This window comes from Gopherus flavomarginatus, chromosome 11 (assembly GCF_025201925.1).
Source record: "Gopherus flavomarginatus isolate rGopFla2 chromosome 11, rGopFla2.mat.asm, whole genome shotgun sequence".
In the NCBI taxonomy this organism is placed as follows: domain Eukaryota; kingdom Metazoa; phylum Chordata; order Testudines; family Testudinidae; genus Gopherus; species Gopherus flavomarginatus.
In genome coordinates, this window is record NC_066627.1 from 36074500 (window position 1) to 36093125 (window position 18626).

The 18626-nt window shown below is 45.6% G+C and overlaps 1 protein-coding gene across 1 annotated transcript in view; it reads right to left on the reverse strand.

Moving 5' to 3' along the window:
- B4GALT5 (beta-1,4-galactosyltransferase 5) overlaps nt 1-18626 on the reverse strand; it is a 73981-nt gene that overhangs the window by 8224 nt on the left and 47131 nt on the right. Inside the window, exons 3-5 of the mRNA XM_050918142.1 lie at nt 2685-2798; nt 1286-1410; nt 163-279 (exon numbers count right to left, since the gene is read on the reverse strand). Coding sequence (XP_050774099.1) covers nt 163-279; nt 1286-1410; nt 2685-2798 — 356 coding nt within the window. The remainder of the gene's footprint in view (nt 1-162; nt 280-1285; nt 1411-2684; nt 2799-18626) is intronic.

Sequence of the window (18626 nt, forward strand, 5' to 3'; positions counted from 1 at the left end):
GCAATAACTGGGGGCAGAAGGTAGTAAATAGCTTTTTATATGTGGGATGCGTTGGGCAGCAAATCAGTCACACAATAGCAAGTTTCATGTTCCAGTGGTTATTCTCACTGATGGTAGATTAGCCCGTAAAAATACATTGCATATACATGGGAAGTGACTCACTTGTTCAATGACATAAAACGCGAACTGTAAACGTTGGCGCTGCAGCATTGGAATAAGGTGCCTAAAGAGAACTGGAAGATGCTCATAACGATTGCGGAATGGTATCAGGATTGCCACCTAAGAGATGGAAGACATCAGATAGTTATTACTATATCTGGAAACCAGCTTTCACTTTGGCAGCCCACAAACCTTCAGCTCAGGGCACTGGGTGTGCCTGAAGCCATGTGTATGTGTGTTTATAATCACAGGACCATAGACAATGTTGATGGAAAAGGACTAACAGATCTAACCCATTTCCTGGGGCTTCAATGAAAGATTATTTTATAGTGCAACATACAACATGGAGCACACAATTGTGTGTTGGCCATTCACTCTCATGCCTCCTTTATTTTGTGCATTTCGGTACTCTAGCTTTTTAAAATAGATACTACTTTGGAAAGGAAGTTTCTTTCAAATATTAACTAAATTTCATGTTGGGTTAGGGGACAGAGACTGACTGCACTGGAGACTTAAATCCTCTACCAACTGAATAGGTAGGGCATGATTCTCTTATACCATGGTCAATGTGTCTCCACCCTCACAAGCAGGGAACTCCTCTAGCAAAGATAAATTCATGGTCTCCAAGGTCCATGCTACCCTTGGTCTTTCTGGGCTAATTCTTGCTCAAAACCAGAGGTAATTTTGGTGATCTAGATACCTATCAGCTAGAAACCAATTAATTGCACAAACCATTAAACAGCCATCTGCACACAACACATTTCAGACACTATCAGCTGAGCTGGATTTGAACTGTTACAGAGCTGACAGGCTCCACTTCCAATCAGCAACACCCTCCCCCCACCCAAATTTTCTTATAAAAGAAATGAAGTGCTGACCCATCTGTCACTAGGTAACAGGCTCCTGAAGCTAGGGGTTTATAGAGGACTGCTGTAGCCAGACAAGAAATACCTACATTACAGGCAGCCCTACGGTATCTGTGATGCAACTCAAGATATTTTTCTTTAGAAGGGCAAAATGTAACCATAGCCCTTTTCTTGCCAATACCATTGTTTGTACTCCTTTGTACTACACAATGGCATCACATTTTAATGAAGCTTGTGGCTGTTTTGAGGCTACAGTTTACCTTCCAGCGAGGCAGGCAGTCATCAGGTTTCCAATGGCCTCCTAGCTTGATACCCGGGTCTTTAGAGAATAATTGATGGATATCCTCCATTCTGATTTCACTCATATTTACATCAATTGGGCCCTCTGTGTACACAATAGAAAGAAGAGGTCAATATTCCAGTCCCAGCAAGAGAAGGTACATCGCAGGCTTCTCACACACTTCAGTCTCACAGTCCTACATCAGTGTGCATGCTTCTTCCCACTTCACTTTTCATACACTTATTACTAGGGCTGACTGCAAAATGGGTCTTTTCCTGTCGACTATCAAAAAATGATTAGAAAATGCTGCCACAGTACCTCATGATCTCATTCTCCTTTATTGGTTGGGCTCCCTGGTCAGACTACATCTCCCATGATGCATCATGATCTTCCCTCTTGTAGAGAGGCAGTGCATCATGGGAGACTCTGGTTGTGAGGCATAGTAGGAGTTGTTGTCTGGCCAGGGAGCCCAACCTCTAGAAGAGAATGAGAGGACAAGGCACAGCGACAGCATTTCTAAATCAAAATAATGAGATTCAATTAAAATATATTTTATAACAATCTTCAGCAGAAAGACGCTTCTCACAGAAAAGCTTTGTTTTATCAAAAGTCAATTTTCAATTTAAAACAGTTGACATTTTTTCTAGTTTCTTCTTTCCTCACTAGCATTTGGCTTCCCAACACCCCAGCTAAGTCACTATTTTCTGACGATAGCTCAAGGAAGAGAGACATGCCCAGTGAAATTCAAAATAGAATTTTTAGAGGATAGTTTGGTGGTCCAAATCATCATATTCCATTGCTCTGTTTCTGGGACTAGTCCAGGTTGGCAAATATTGCAGTAACCCCTGTGAAGAGATAAGGAGCAAGCACTTCTATCATTCCCTTAAAAAAAAAAAAAACGGTCTCAGACAAAGATTGATTAGTTTTGGGAGTCTGGTAAAAATGATTTACAGCTTCTGTGCTCGCAGAACAACATTTCTATTCATTCCCCACCCTCCTAACATAGCTAAATAGAAGAAGGTGCAGTACAGAAGTCAGGAGGTAGAAAAATGGTACTAGAACACACCATCCAAAAACATGCAGGAACAGACAACAGGGACTCTGGAGCAGTTAGGTAAAGCGGTGAAGATCTCCCAGAAACCCACATGTGGGGATATGAGGATATTCTAGTTGTTATCAGCATAGCTGCTGAACTCCCAAAGACTGCAGTGTACACCACACTGGGATGGTGCAGAACCTGTAATAAAACAGTACGCTCTTCCTACCTCCTCCCACTCCCACAGGAAACAGATTTTATAGGTTGTAACCTGGAAGGAGGGGGTAGCATGGAGATAGAGTCTAGGGAGGGGAGGAAGATAACGAGTCACAGCACTACTCACTCATAGAAGGGAGTCTCTCGGGACAGGTATGGTTTGGGAAGTAGGTAAAATCTTCAGGAAGAAAAGTTGTGGTTTGCAGAAAGGTTTCACTGTGGTTCAAATCAAGAGGATAATCTAGGGAGGGGAAAAGAAAAAGCTACTTGAGCTATAGGTTTTTCCATTCTCCAATATTCTATTACTAATGTAAAAGTAAAATAAATTATATTGTAAGAATAGAAAGAATTAAAAAAAATGTTGTCTGTACCTTTAAGCAAATTGTTGAAATGTTGCAATCCAGGTGTCAGGAATACAGACATTAACATAAAACAATCGCACCGTTTAAGGGCAATTGGTAAAGTATTAGCCTTAGATTGATAACAGTTAGTAAGAAAATAAAATATGCATGCTGTGCCACAGGTAAATTTTACTGTTTTGCTTTCTTTGTCCCTTTGTCTAATTCCCACTCTTTTATCTGTATAAATAAGACTGTTTGGGCCTTGCATGGCCACTCACATATTCTGAATGTTATTGGCGGAGCGCTGCGCTAATAAACAGAGTGGTCTGACAAATTGCGAGTCCTGATTCTAACTTTAACAAGTTGGAGGTTCCACTGAGATGGCAACCGTCTTCACTGGGGCTGTGTGATTCCTGACCGTTTTTGTAGGACGAATGTGGCAGCCGGCACCTGGGCACTTGGCCCAGGCGGTCCTCCACTAGAACGGAAAGGTGCACGACCACAGTGAAGTCTATGCCATCGAACCTGTTGGTTCCCACTCTGTTCTGGTAGGGATCCCGGGATCTGACATCAGGAATCTGGTCAGGTAATTATTTCTGTGTTTTGTCCGGACTGAGGACTGTCCTGTCTCTGTGTCTATCCATACTCCCTGTGGAGTGTTTGAGTCTGGGTGCCATCTCCGTCCGGGGATCGGCCGACCAAAGGGTTCCTGTCTCTGCGGTCTGAGTGAGTGAAATCTGCACAATCGCAGCCGCACCGCACCTTGGGTAAAACCCTTAGTGTGAAAGCAAGGGCGACGGAGGCAGTAGCCTGTGGGCTCCTTTTGTGTGTTGCACTGGGCATCACTCTGACGAACCCTAATTTCCTTCTTGTGTGATTGGTGTGTGAAGTTCTCCTGTATGGGTAACCAGACGTCTAAGCCGGGGCAGCTCCCTAAAGGAACTCCGGCTCATTTTATGTATTTTAGGAAGGGCCTGGACTCCTGTAAGTTTCTGGAAAAATGGTCTAGGCTAACTCAGGAAGATCCCAAAACTCAGTGGCCACTGTTAGGATCTTGGGATAAGGATCGAGTAGATGTCTTAAAAGACAAACTCGGCCAATCTAAAACTAAATTGGCAAAAGGAGAGGTCGATTGTTTCATGCAATGGTGGGAAGAGGCAAATCGTAGATGGACAGAATCGAAACTCGCCTCTCTCAAAGATTCAAATGATAAGTTAAAAGCTTTATTGGAAACCTCCTCTCCCACCACTAGACCGAGCGCTCCCCTTTACCCTGTTCTCCAAGCAGACCCCCCTTCATACTCCTGTCTCCGGGTGGGAAAAGATGAAGAAAACCCCTTGCTAGATTCCGGGGACGAGGATGAAGAAGATGCATTAATTGGCCTGGCAGCCTTGCGTCGAATCAATAGACGGCCAACCATGCCCCCAGCTCAGGAACAACTGTTACTAGATCTCCCAGATCAGGAACAATTCCCAGAGATCTCCAGTTCAGACCCGTCCGGATCATCCAGTACTGCCGAGGCCCATTCCTCTGGACTCACTCTGCCTCGTAAAAGCTCGCGCTTGGGCCTTAAAAATATCCAGGCTCCCCTCCGAATCCTGCATACTGGGGGCCAGGACGGGGGTCCCACTTGGAGCTATAAACCCTGGACTCGCACTGAGCTCCTTTCAATTATAAAAGGCTTTCCAAAGCCCGAAGAAAATCCTACCAAATTTGCAGAGGAATTTTTGTTAGTGTGTGATACCTATGAACCCTCTGAGGCAGACCTCCTGCAGCTGTGCAAGCTACTTGTAGCAGCCCCTAGTGAGCATGAAAAATGGCTCACAGCAGCAGATTGGCTCGCTGCTGACCACCACTCTTCTTTGCCAGACACTGGTCCTAATGCTGAATACCGAAAAAAGTGTAAGGAACGAGGTAAAAATCTATTTGAAGCCATCCCTCGGGTATGGACTCCTAAAACCAACTGGACGGCCATAAATAGCTGTAAGCAACGACAGGGAGAAAACCCGGGCGACTATCGCACCCGGCTAACTGACATTTTTCTGCAACATTCTGGTATACAGCAACCAGATACAAATGGACAGGGCGCCCTGGCTAGTGCATTTGTTAATGGCCTCCTGCCTGCTACTGGCAATCTGCTAAAACGAATAAGTGTTGGATGGGAGACCAAAACCATGGACAAATTGCAAATAGTGGCAGAGCACTGCCAACGTACTTTAAAAGGAAAGGAAGAACAATCAGCTCAGCAGTTAATAGCCTTGCAAATACAGCATTATTCAGGGCAGGGCAAACAGTACCTGGGACGGGGAAAATACCAGGGACCGGACGTGGTCGTGGGAGGGGACAGGGAACTGGATTTTCGGGTTACGGGGATGTTTGTAATTACTGTAAACAGCCGGGACATTGGAAGAATGAGTGTCCAAGCCGGCCTGGTAACTCTGTGAACAATCAGTTAAACTCCCTGCCAGCACAGCCAGTCAGCACCCAGCCTTACTTTGCCCCACAACAATGACGGGACACCGGGGAACCTCAGGAAATTTTAGCCCCTTTACTACCTCTCACTCCCATGGGTGAGTGTGTGTTAACTATCAATGATCTTTCTCTCCCTTTCCTTGTTAATACGGGAGCTTCGCTCTCTGCAGTTCGTACTACTGACCTGCCTGAGGTTCCCCGCTCTGGAAAAACCATGTCCGCTGTGGGCATTATGGGAGTCCCAGCCCCTTATCCCCTTTCAAAACCTCTACCGGTCCCGGTTGGTCTCCTTTCTGCAGATCATGCCTTCCTTCTCTCTAATTCCACTCCGGTAAACCTTTTGGGTCGGGATCTGTTATGTAAGCTTAGCTGCACCATATACTGTTCCTCGGATGGGGTCTATTCACAAATTCTCCAGTCTTCCCTGAGTGATTCTGTAGCCTCCCTGCTGTCTGAAACGTCCCTTTCTACTCCGGTCCCTTGAGCACCTAATTTCGCAGGTCCCATCCTCTCTGTGGCCAACCCATCCCTCTGAGGTGAGCCGCTTAAATACTGATCCTGTCTGCATTACTGTTAACTCTTTCAAACCCCTGCCTCGCCTATCCCAGTACCCTTTAAACCCTGAGGCAGAGGCTGGCATTGCTCCGGTGATAACTGCCCTGCAGGAGCAAGGCATTATTGTTCCCTGTTCCAGTCCCCTGTAACACTCCTATCCTCCCCGTTCGAAAAGCTGATGGCAAATTATGGTGATTTGTTCAGGACCTTCGAGCCATTAATCATATTGTCATACCCGCTTTTCCTGTTGTCCCAAACCCAGCAACGATCCTGGCTTCTATCCCACCAGCTGCAACTCATTTTACTGTTGTTGATTTGTGTTCTGCTTTCTTTTCTGTTCTGGTTCACCCTGACTCCCAGTACCTCTTTGCCTTTTCCTACAGGGGACAGCAATATACATGGACCACGCTCCCTCAGGGGTATACGGAAAGTCCATCTTATTTCTCCCAGGCATTAGCCCGAGACCTAGCTGACCTTGTTTTCCCATCCGGGTCCACTCTAGTCCAATATGTAGATGATCTGCTCCTCTGTTCCCCCTTGTTATCTTCCTCAGAAACTGATTCTTTAGTGCTCCTTACTGCCCTAGCAAACAAAGGTCACAAGGCTTCTCGCTCTAAACTACAGCTCTGTCAAACCTCTGTCACATACCTTGGTGTTCTCCTCTCCCAGGGTTCCCGTGCGCTTTCTCCCACCCGCGTCCAGGCTATCCTTAGCTTTCCCCGACCCTGCACTCCACGCCAGGTCCGAAAATTTTTGGGCATGGCTGGATTTTGCAGGCAATGGATTCCCCAATATGCCTCCCTTGCAAAAACTCCACAGGAACTCACTCTATTCTCTGTGCCTAATCCCATGCCATGGCCACCTGAAGCAGACTCTGCCTTTGTTTCCCTCAAACAAGGTTTGGCTTCTGCCTCCACTTTAGGGTTGCCAGACTATTCTAAGCCTTTTACCCTTTTCTGCCATGAACAAACTGAATGTGCACTTGGAGTTCTCACTCAGGTGCACGGAGGCAAGAACTGCCCAGTAGCTTATTTCTCCGCCACTTTGGACCCTGTGGCCCAAGGCCTGCCCCCCTGCCTGCGTGCTGTGGCTGCCGCAGCACGCCTAGTCGAAATGTCTGAATCCCTTGTCCTTCGCTCCCCCCTTACTCCCATGGTCCCTCACTCTGTAAAAACTCTGATGTTACAACGCAATACAAGCCACCTCTCCTCCGCTCGCCTTACCAGGTATGAACTGCTACTGCTGTCGGCCTCATATATCACTATAAAGCGCTGTTCTCAGTTAAATCCTGCCACTCTCCTTCATCTAATGACGGTGATCCTCACGACTGCCGTGCAACTGTCTCTGCTATCACTGTCCCGTGCTCTGACCTTTCTGATGTCCCTCTCCCTAACTCTGACCTTGTTTTGTTTACTGATGGTTCCTGTTTTCGAGACAACCAAGGTCGTCTCCTTGCAGGATACGCTGTAGTGTCACTCTCTAAAACCCTAGAAGCTGCGCCTTTACCTTCTGTAACCTCAGCACAAGTTGCTGAATTAGTTGCCCTCACCCGTGCCTGCTTTTTGGTGGAGGGAGGCTCCACCACCATTTACACTGACTCCCGCTATGCTTATTTGGTACCCTCTGGCAAGCTCGGGGTTTCCTTACATCTGCCGGTACCCCTATTAAGAACGGCCCCTATATCGCTGCTCTCCTGTATGCAGTTTTACTTCCCTCTGCCCTGGCTATTGTTAAGTGCCCTGGCCACTCCATGGCAGACACTGATGTTGCTAAGGGTAATGCATTTGCAGATGCCTCTGCTAAACATGCTGCTGCCATAGAACCTTCCCCAGATGCATTTCTAGGTTCTCTCTCTGTTTCTATACCACCACTGTCCCGCAGTGACCTCACCCTGCTCCAGGACTCTGCCCCAGAAACTGAAAGACTCCTGGGTTGCCCAGGGTTGCTCTCTACATCCTGATTCCCTTTGTAGCCCCCTTTTCATTCTACTCATCTGGTGCCTTTGTAGCCCCCTTTTCATTCTACCCATCGCTGGCCACCCTGCTACAGTGTCTCACATGTCGGAAAGGAGGGAATGGTCTCTGCTCTAACTAAGGCGGGATGGTGGGCTCCCCATTTCAGCTCTTTTGCAGCCTGCCACTGTGCCGCCTGCACCACTTGCCAAAGCCACAATATTGGTAAACCTGTAAAAGTGGCTCAGGGATTCCGGGGCTTGCCCCAAGCACCTTTCTTGCATTGGGAACTTGATTTTGTACAAATGCCTAAGTGTCAACGATTTGAATTTATGTTGGTTATGGTATGTTTATTTTCTAGTTGGATTGAAGCCTTTCCTTGTCGCAAGGCTGACTCACTGTCCGTTGCTAAATGTTAAACCATATTATGCCTGCCAAGGAAATTCCTGCCACTCTGTCCAGTGACTGGGGTACACACTTTACCGGACAAATTGTTCAACACCTGGATAGTATATTACATGTCACACACCTGCTGCACTGTCCCTACCACCCACAAAGTGCAGGTGCTGTGGAAAGCCAAAATGGTGTACTTAAGAATAGCCTTGCTAAGATTTGTAACTCCACAGGGTTAAGCTGGCCAGCAACTTTACCACTAGCCCTTATAAAAATGCGATCCACTCCATCCCAAAGGCATAAACTGAGTCCTTTTGAAATCGTTATGGGACGCCCTGTGCGAACTGTGGCTACCATTACTCCAGTCCCAGACTTGAACTTGACTCACAGTACTCTCCTTCAATATTGCAAGAGATTAATGCAAGCTGTAAGTCACTTCCATTCACAGGTTCAAGCTGCCTGGCCGATAGAAACCACCTCTGACGCCTGCCACAATCTTGAGCCAGGTGACTGGGTCTACGTACGGCATCACCATCGAAAACACGCCTTGGAACCTTGGTGGAAGGGTCCTCATCAGGTACTGCTTACTACCCAGACAGCTGTTAAGCTATCTGGCATCGCAGCGTGGATACATGCTTCACAGTGTAAAAAGACACCCTCCCCGGCAAACCATTCAACACCTCAGGACTGCGTAGAGTCAGTTTTAACTCCAGAAGAAGACGTAGAGAAAGCCTGCAATACCTTACAATCTACGCTCTCGTAAGGGTTACCAGAAGCAGACGACGACCTAAAGCAAGGCCCAAGAAGCAGCAGTAGCGAGCCTAGCGCCTGCTGCCTGGTGGACATAAAACCGCGACTGCGGTTCCCTCATTTGAGGTTGTCAGAACCAGAAGGGCCTTGCCTCCAACATGAGCCTCTGGTGGCACATGTTCCTCGGCTGCTGGTGTCTTAAGGTCTGGGGAGCCCACAATGACAATTCTTTTATCCAGCAGCAAGTGTGAATAGCTCAGACTCTTACTATTTCTGAATGCTGGGTCTGCAGCCACATCCCAGCCCAGTCTCAAGCTGGTGTTCCTGTCCTGGCTATCCCACTGAATTCCCCAGACCTCACTGGAGGACCTTGTCCATTTAACAAAACATGAAACAGCAATGACACTTGGAAAGCAGTGGGAATAAATGTATCTAAGGGCTTGTCTACATCAGAAAGTTGCAGCGCTGGTGAGGGAGTTACAGCGCTGCAACTTAGGAGGTGTACACATCTGCAGGGCACCACCAGCGCTGCAACTCCCTGTTTGCAGCGCTGGCCGTACTCCCGTTTTGTCTCGGGTGTAGAGGATCCAGCGCTGGTGATCCAGCGCTGGTAATCAAGTAAAGACACTTACCAGCGCTTTTCTTGACCTCCGTGGAATAAGCAGGTATCCCAGCATACCTGAGGAAGCCTCTGGTAATCAAGCTGGTCTCCTTCCCCGGCTTGCTCTCGCGTTCCCCGAACCCCGAGCAAGCAGGTCTCCGTCCCTGCGGTTTGCAGGGTGGTTCCGGGAACGCGAGAGCAAACCGGGGAAGGAGACCAGCTTCGCCGCGGTTTGCTCTCGCGTTCCGCGAACCACCCTGCAAACCGCAGGGACGGAGACCTGCTTGCTCGGCGGTTCGGGGAACGCGAGAGCAAACCGGGGAAGGAGACCAGCTTCGCCGCGGTTTGCTCTCGCGTTCCCCGAACAAGCAGGTCTCCTTCCCTGCGGTTTGCAGGGTGGTTCGCGGAACGCGAGAGCAAACCGCGGCGAAGCTGGTCTCCTTCCCCGGTTTGCTCTCGCGTTCCCCGAAACCCCTTGAAGCCGCCCAACAGCGCTGCAGTGTGGCCACATCTAACACCACTTGCAGCGCTGGTTGCTGTAAGTGTGGCCACTCTGCAGCGCTGGCCCTATACAGCTGTACTAATACAGCTGTAACAACCAGCGCTGCAAAATTTTAGATGTAGACATGGCCTAAATGAATAAGTGTGGTGGGGGGAAAAGGTCATTGGTGTTGGGTGTGTAATGGGACAGGGCTGGATCTGGGAAAAAGCCGTTGCCTTCAGCATATTGCGGCAAATGGCGGATGGGATTATTTAAACAAAATTAAAGAGTGGTGGGCTGGCTATGGGGATATAAATTTTTTCTCAACCTGGAATCAAACAGAAAAATCAATCTCATGTTCCCCCTACAGTAATCTTAGTAAAAATAATACAGTCTTCCAATGCCATACAAACACTACCACTTCTTGTAAGGAGGATTACCCTGTGCCCTTTGGAGGATATTACTCCTCATTTGCAAATACCTATGTAACAAATGGATGCAATCAACCCTTCCTGGCCTTAATAGGCCATCATTGGGTTTGTGGAACCAAAGCTTATACTGTATTACCAGCTAACTGGTCAGGTATCTGTTATCCCGCCCAACTCTTCCCACAATTCCGGGTACTAGAGTCCCTCCCACGAGAACACCTCCGTAATTTCAGGCGAAAAAGAAGGGACTTACTAAATGCTCAATGGTATATACATAACATAAGCCCCTTAACTTGGGAAGAGGCCATTGGCACTTCCTTTATCCCACTTGGGGAAGTAATACACCACGCAAAAAAACTCCTAAGGTTACAAGCAGTGGTTAAAATAATGGCAAACGAAACCGGAGAAAGTTTAAAAACCCTGGTCAAAACAACAGGGGTAATCAGACAGGTGGCCCTCCAAAACTGTCAGGCATTAGACATAGTTCTGGCGGCCAAAGGAGGAACCTGTGCTATCATTGGGAAAGAATGTTGTGTGTTTATACCTAACAATACCAATGAGGTAATAAATCACGCTAGCCACTTAGAACAAATCGCATATCTTCCCCATAAAGGCTAAGTTCTCTATGGAAGTGGCTAAGTAACCTTTTCAATTTCTCTGGCATAGAAAACTGGTTGTTTCAGGGAGCCCTAACTATCCTGTTTGAAATCTTAGTAATTTTTGTATGCTTTCAGTTAATCTCCTGTTGTATCCAAAATTGTGTCACCCAGATAACTGCCCCAAAACAGAGTGCTAATATAATAATTTTAAATATCACTGATAAACAAAGAGATAAGGAACGGTTAATTTGTGGAACCCATTAAGGGTTGGTCATGGCGTACGCCTGACCAAAAGGAGGGATTGTAAAAGTAAAATAAATTATATTGTAAGAATAGAAAGGATTAAAAAAATGTCTGTACCTTTAAGCAAATTGTTGGAATGTTGCAATCCAGGTGTCAGGAATACAGACATTAACATAAAACAATTGCACCGTTTAAGGGCAATTGGTAAAGTATTAGCCTTAAATCAATAACAGTTAGTAAAAAAAAAAAAAAAAAAATAGAATATGCATGCTGTGCCACAGGTAAATTTTACTGTTTTGCTTTCTTTGTCCCTTTGTCTAATTCCCGCTCTTTTATCTGTATAAATAAGACTGTTTGGGCCTTGCATGGCCACTCACATATTCTAGATGTTATTGGCGGAGCGCTGCGCTAACAAACAGAGTGGTCTGACAAACTGTGAGTCCTGATTCTAACTTTAACACTAACAAAGCCATTTAGCTGACTATTTCACAACTACAGTGTATTGATGGAACTTCAACTACAATGAACTGCAGACATTTCCACAAAGCTTTATTCCTTGATATGTCATGATCACCAGACTAGAGTTACTTGGCCTGGCCATTTCAACAGACAGCGTGCACATGACAACAGGTGGACATTTAGGAACTGTCCCAACATTTCTGCTAGGCAGAACAGCTGAGCCTGAAGGACCACAAGAGATGCATATAGGCCAAGTTATGCAGAAGGTTAGATTAGACTATCATAATGATCCCTTCCGGTTTTGCAACCTATGAATTATTTGAGTTACATCTTTTCTTATTAGAAAAAATCAGACTGAAACAGAAGGTTGGGTGAAAGAGAAGCAAGCACTGCTTGGGTCATGCTTTTCCTAAGGGCACGCATGCCAATTCCATCTCCAGATCTATCCTCCAAGCCTGGCAACTTCACTCATGAAAGAAAGGTTGCATATCTTGCATAATTCTACTTCTCATTTTCATAATGTGCCACTTAAAAAAAAGTCCAACATTAGGTACAGCCTTTTATGAACTAAAAATAAAGTGCAAGTGAAGCTGACACTTCAGTAGGCCACGACTATCTCAAGAGCATGTTTCTCCAAAGCAGCTCTCTTATTTCTCAGTTAAGTGTAAACACATTTATCACTTTGAGTTTCATTTATTTTAAAAAGGTTCTGGGCCTCCAAGAAGTGTATTTCTGTTTTCTACAGACAATGCAGGCGCCATTCTTTTCCAAAGTAAGTGTTTCACAAATAGCCGCTTTAGGCACTGCTGAGATCAAAGGGGAAGTTCTAATGTTTGAAAGCAATTGTGAGAAACTTCTAAATTAGCTGTGCCAAACAAGACCCCTAAATCACAACACTGTACCTCTCATAAGTTAAGGGTTTGGGGGTCAAAGGGGAAAAAGCCAGGGGACTGGGTTTTATGTCTGCCTCCTTTCCCCACTTAGAGTTATGGACAAGTCATTTAACACCTCTTTGCCTAACTTGGAGGAAACAGTTTCCAAATTGTGTTAAGTGCTGTGCAAACAGAACAAAATGACAGTTCCTGTCCCAAAGAGTTTACAGTTTAAACAGAGGCCATACAAATACATTGTATGATCTGTTAACATCACATGGCCAGAACTGATTCTTGCTGGACACTAAATCAGTCCAGATAACTATTTTATAAATCAGGGATTTTTTAATTTATTTTTTTTAAATGAACTCCATTTGAAATTAACAACCTGTGTTAATACCTAAATTATAATTTATTAAAATTATTTAAATAAATGATCATACTGAGTCAATGAACCCTCAAATTTTAATGAATTAAAGGGAGCTGCTTTTTTTTTTTTTAATTATATATAAAAATCAAGGGGAAAACAATTTATGTCAACTCAAGCCTTAAATAACATCTCAGTGATATGCATCGCATTAAGTACCTATATTCTTTTCAGTCATTATAATGGAGCAAATGCTGGTATTTACATTTTTCCAAAGCAAGCGCTTTCAGTTTGTTGTGGAAAAAGTTGTTGCCTTAATTATTTTTGGTTCAGACAAGCTGGCAAATGTAGAGAGACAATTTTCTTCATTTGGATTATTTCATTTAAAGTTGAAAAACCAGCTGGGAATTGAAAAAGCAGGAAAGCTTATTTTCTTCTCCCAATCCATGAATAAAAACCAGGTGGACAAGGATGAAACCCACCATTTTTTAGAATTAGGTGGTGATGGGGCCAGATTTTTGAAGCTATTTAAGCACATAAAAACGCAGATAGATGCAAACTTGAATTTTCAAAAGAAAATAAGGAAGTTAGGTGATTAACTCCCATTGGTTTCAACTTTGATTTAAATGAGAGTTAGGTATCTCATCTGCCTAAGTGCTTTTGAAAATCCCACGAGGCATTTATCTGCATCTTTAGGCACCTAAATACTTTGAAAATCTGGCCCATGGTGACCAGAAACATTTATTAAATCTGCTTTAAATACAAAATGTGCTTTGTTACACTTTTTTCCTTTGTGTATACTGTATATTTAAAAGGTAGTTTATTTAACAAAAAACAGTTTTAAAATGCTCTTTTTGTACATTTACTTGAATTTCAATTTCTACCCAAATGCAACTTGACACAAATCCGGAGGGGGAAAAAACGTAGTACAGAATAAATTTGTTAGAAAATAGTGAACAAGGTATGTAAAAATTAAGAACCCGTATAAGTGTTTAAGCTATATAATTGCTTGAATACCTATGGATGTAGTGTAACCACCTTCTAGCAAAACAAAAGTACCTAATTCATTGTAAAAGATACATTTGGTTTCAAATCAACGTGTTTTAATGGTTACACGAAACAAAGAAAACAAACTTTTCTTTAGAAACTAACGAAAGTACAAATGCAAAACAAGATTAAAATCAGTTATTTAAATCAAAGTTTCCTGCTTGCTGCTTTAGATCATGCTTAAAATAGGTGATTAAAATAATTTTGAATAAAATAAATCCATCCTGCACTAAATTAACTACAATTCACTGCTTCAATATTTCAGGTTCCTTCCTCTCACTACTGTATGGCATTCCCATGCAATTAGTTCAGTTTATCAGAGCGAGTAGTAATTGTAGTCTTATTCAAACTAGAAAGTGAAAGAGGCCAAGATGGAACTGCAAATAAACACTGACAGCCCAGGGCATACTATTAGAGTCCAGATGAGCCAATTTATCTTGGACACTTGTTATTGCTATGACAAAACAAATTCCCAGTAAAACTACACTGGCAGTACACCCTCTATATCAGGGATGGCCAAACTGTGGCTCGTGAGCCACATGCGGTTCTTTTACTGTTAAAGTGCGGCTCGCTGAGCCCCCCACAGCCCTCCCATTCTGCACCTATCAGACTGGGGGTGGGGAAGCAGCTCGGGACCTCTACCTTGCAGCGCGGTGGTGGGGTAAGGGCTTCTGCCCAGTGAGAAGGGGGGTCTTGGACACAGGCACCGACTTTCCAAACTGCTAGGGGGTGCTCAACCCCCAGCTCTGCCCCAAGCTGTGCCCTCCCTCAGCCCCTTCCCCCAAGGCCCAACCTGACCCCTTCCCACCCAGTTCTCCCCCTCCCCAGTGTGCCATGTCCTCGCTCCTCCCTCCCAGAGCCTACTGAAGACAGCAAAACAGCTGATTGTGGCAAGCGCAGGGAGGGAGGGGGGAGGAGCCTGATCTGTGGGGCCTGCTGGCAAGTGAGAGGCAGTGGGGGGGATGTGGCCCTGGGGTATTTGTAGGGCAGGCCCTGTCCCTGCACTATGTCAGGGTTGGGTGCAGCCTCACAGCTAAGTCCATGTCCCGGGGAGGGAGCTACACAGTGATCTCCCACCTCTGCGCAGCCAGTGGCCTGTGTTCCCCAATGCCATGCTGGAGTCTCCGTATTCGGTTGACAAATAAAATTTGCAGAATTTTAAAATATGTGCAGATTTTTTGTTGTTGTTGTTGTTGTTGGCGCAAAATACCCTTAAGACTAATGATACACTGTATATGCCAGTAGTTTTCAACCTTTAATTTGCAGACCCCTAAAAGTTTTTTAATAGAGGTGTGGACCCCCTTAGAAATTCAACCTGTGGTCTGTGGACCCCTATTATAGAAGCCTTAGACTAAAATATGACTGAATAGAATTCAACTATAAATGCTGCACATGCTCGGCATGGCATTTGATGAATTTTGAGAAAAGGCACTAAACGCTGGGCTTCTATGGTGACAACAGTTCTGGGTTTTGATCTGTAGGCGGGGGTTTTTACATACTTTTGATTGATCAGAAAAACAGAATTCCTTTTCCGGAATCTGAAATTTTATTTTCATAGACACCTTTCGCACACCCCTTAGACGTGGTCTGCAGACCACAGACTGAAAATCACTGGTATACGCCACTGAACACAAAGCCAACCAGATCTCCTGTTCAATAGCTAAAAACTGCATTCTACAGCAGTGGTCACCAATCCGTAGATCGTGATTGACTGGAAAATCCTGGAGACTCTCCCAATTGATCACGATCTCCGGCCATTAAAAGTCTGGTGGTGCAGCAGCGCTGCTGCTAAGGCAGGCTTCCTGCCTGCCCTGCCCTGGCCCCTCACTGCTCCCAGATGCAGCCAGCTTTCCCCCTTGTCCAGGGGCGGGGGAGGGGCCAGGGCTCTCCACATGCTGCTCCTGCCTACAAGCACTGCCCCCATTGGTCGGGGATGGGGAACTGTGGCCAATGGGAGCTGCGGGAGTGGTGCCTGCAGAGAGGGGCAGCACACAGAGCCACGTCTCCTCCCATTGGCTCCTTCTGGGAGCCGTGTGGAGCTGGGGCAGGCAAGGAGCCTGCCTTAGCCCAGCTGCACCATGACCAAGAGCCGCCTGAGGTAAATGCTACTTGGTAGGAGCCTGCACCCCAACCCTGAGCTCCCTCCTGGAGCCATCACCCCATATCCCCTCCTGCATCCCAAGCCCTGAGCCCTCTCAGAGCCAGCACCCCAACCCTCCTCCTGCACCCCAACCTCTGACCCCCCCCCCCCGGAGCCAGCACCCTACACCCCCCCCTGCACCCAAACTCTCTCCCACAGCTTGCACTCCTCACCTCCTTCTGCCCCGCAACCCCCTGCCCCAGGCTCAGCCTGTAGCTCCCTCCCACACTCCGAACACCTTAGCCTCAGCCCAGAGCCCACACACCCCTCCCAAACCACAAACCCCTGCCCCAGCCCAGTCAATGTGAGTGAGGGTGGGGAAAAGCACGCGACAGAGAGAGGGAGAAATTGAGTGAGCAGGGCGGGGAAGATCCTGGGTTGCACTTAAATTCAAAAAGTGATCTTGTGTGTAAAAAGGTTGGAGACCACTGTTATACAAGATCCTGTTACCATGCCAGGCTGTTTCATAACAACTTTGTTCTAAAATTGTACCACTAAAAGTGTTGTGTTAGGGAAACAAGGTGGTGATTTGATTCGACCAACTTCTGTTGTGTAGTGCAAAAGTTTGTCTTTCACCAACAGAAGATAGTCCAATAAAAGATATTACCACCTTTTCCTTGTCTCTAACATCCTGGGACCAAGATGGCTACAAAACAATGCAAACAATTATGTTAGCAAAGACCTATGTAGTGGATTTGTAGCAACTCAAAAAACCACGTGTCTGGTTTGAAGTCTACCCTAGAGAGATCCACTTTCTTTATATTCTAAAAAATGAAGCTACGTTCTACAGAATTGTTAGGATCCTAATCCCTATTCTATTCAAGCTCCTACACAGTGCTCATCACCATAGTATCCACTTGCCTTCCAGATGTGTATGGGTGTGACTAGCATCTGTCATATATGTCCCTCTTTCTCCCTTCCTCTCCTTAGGGGACAAACATATGGGGATTTTTTTCTTCTTTTAATTATATGTACATTATGATGTATGTTTATATTACCAAAGGCAAGACCAAAAAGAGATGTGCCTTGGAACAAAAGGTGTTAGGCATGCCCCATTGTGGGGAATGCAAAGAATTAGGTGAGGGGTGCAGATGGAGTTCCATCGTTCTCCGAAGTCTCCATGTTCATTTAAAAATAAAGTTTCTCATTGTTATGGTTGTAAAGAAAACCTTCAAAGCGAGAAATAAGTGTCACTGAGACAGAGGGCTTGTCTACACTGGCACTTTACAGCACTGCAACTTTCTGGCTCAGGGGTGTGAAAAAACCATCCCCTGAGTGCAGCAAGTTTCAGCGCTGTAAAGCCCCTGTGTAGACTGTGCTCCCAGCATTGGTAGATACACCCCTCGTGGAGGTGGGTTTTTTTAGAGAGCTGGCTGCACCCTGACCACACAAGGCATGTTAAAGCGCAGCAGCACTTTAGTGTTGCCAGCGTAGACTAGCCCTGACACTAGAGCTCTGAGGTGTGAACAAGCCCATTCATTTCAATGGGTGGCAAACCAGACTTTCACAAACTGCAGGGCTCACAAACCAGGAAGGGCCCAAAGAACTAACTGAGGAGGGGCACAACAGAAGTATAAGATATGTAAGGCCTGGTGTACACGGTGGGGGAGAACAGCATAGCTGAAGTTGACGTAGCTTAGACTGAATTAAAATTACTTACTCTGCGTCCTCGCAGCATTGGATTGACAGCCACAGCTCCCCTGTCGACTTTGCTTCCGCCTCTCGCACTGCTGGAGTTCAGCAGTCGATGGGAGAGCAATCAGGGATCGATTTATTGGGTCTACACTACACGCAATAAATTGATCCCCGATAGATCAATTGCTACCCACCTATCTGGCGGGTAGTGTAGATGTACCCTAACACTTTACCACCACATGGAACAGTAGAGGAAGGAAGGGGTTCAATTGGTTTCTTTTTCCTTAACGTGTGGGCTTAGCTTTCAGAAGTTAGATTAAAACAGATTTTTCCAATTTTCACATATAAAAATAGACTGAACTGAGTTGCCATATCTAGTGGAAATTCTAGTCTTTTAATCAGGTAGTGAAGACTAAGTATGTGGTGAGCTACCTGTTGCTTGGGTAATTTGTGAATGCATTAACAATCTAATTTTACAGTAGAAAAGCTTAAGAAAGGATGTGACCTATCCAACACCGCGGCAACTCCCACTCCCTATTTAAAAAGGTGAGGCAGAGTGAGTATCCTGGATTTTATTCATAAAAGTAACATTTATCTTGTAACACTTTTGATCCACTTGTTCTCACTACCGAAACCCAGTGACACAGCAGGGATTTGTCCTCATGAGGTGCAATGCTTATCTGAAACTGACATTATTCCAGCCTGATACTGCATGAAGGTAGGTCGAGACTTTC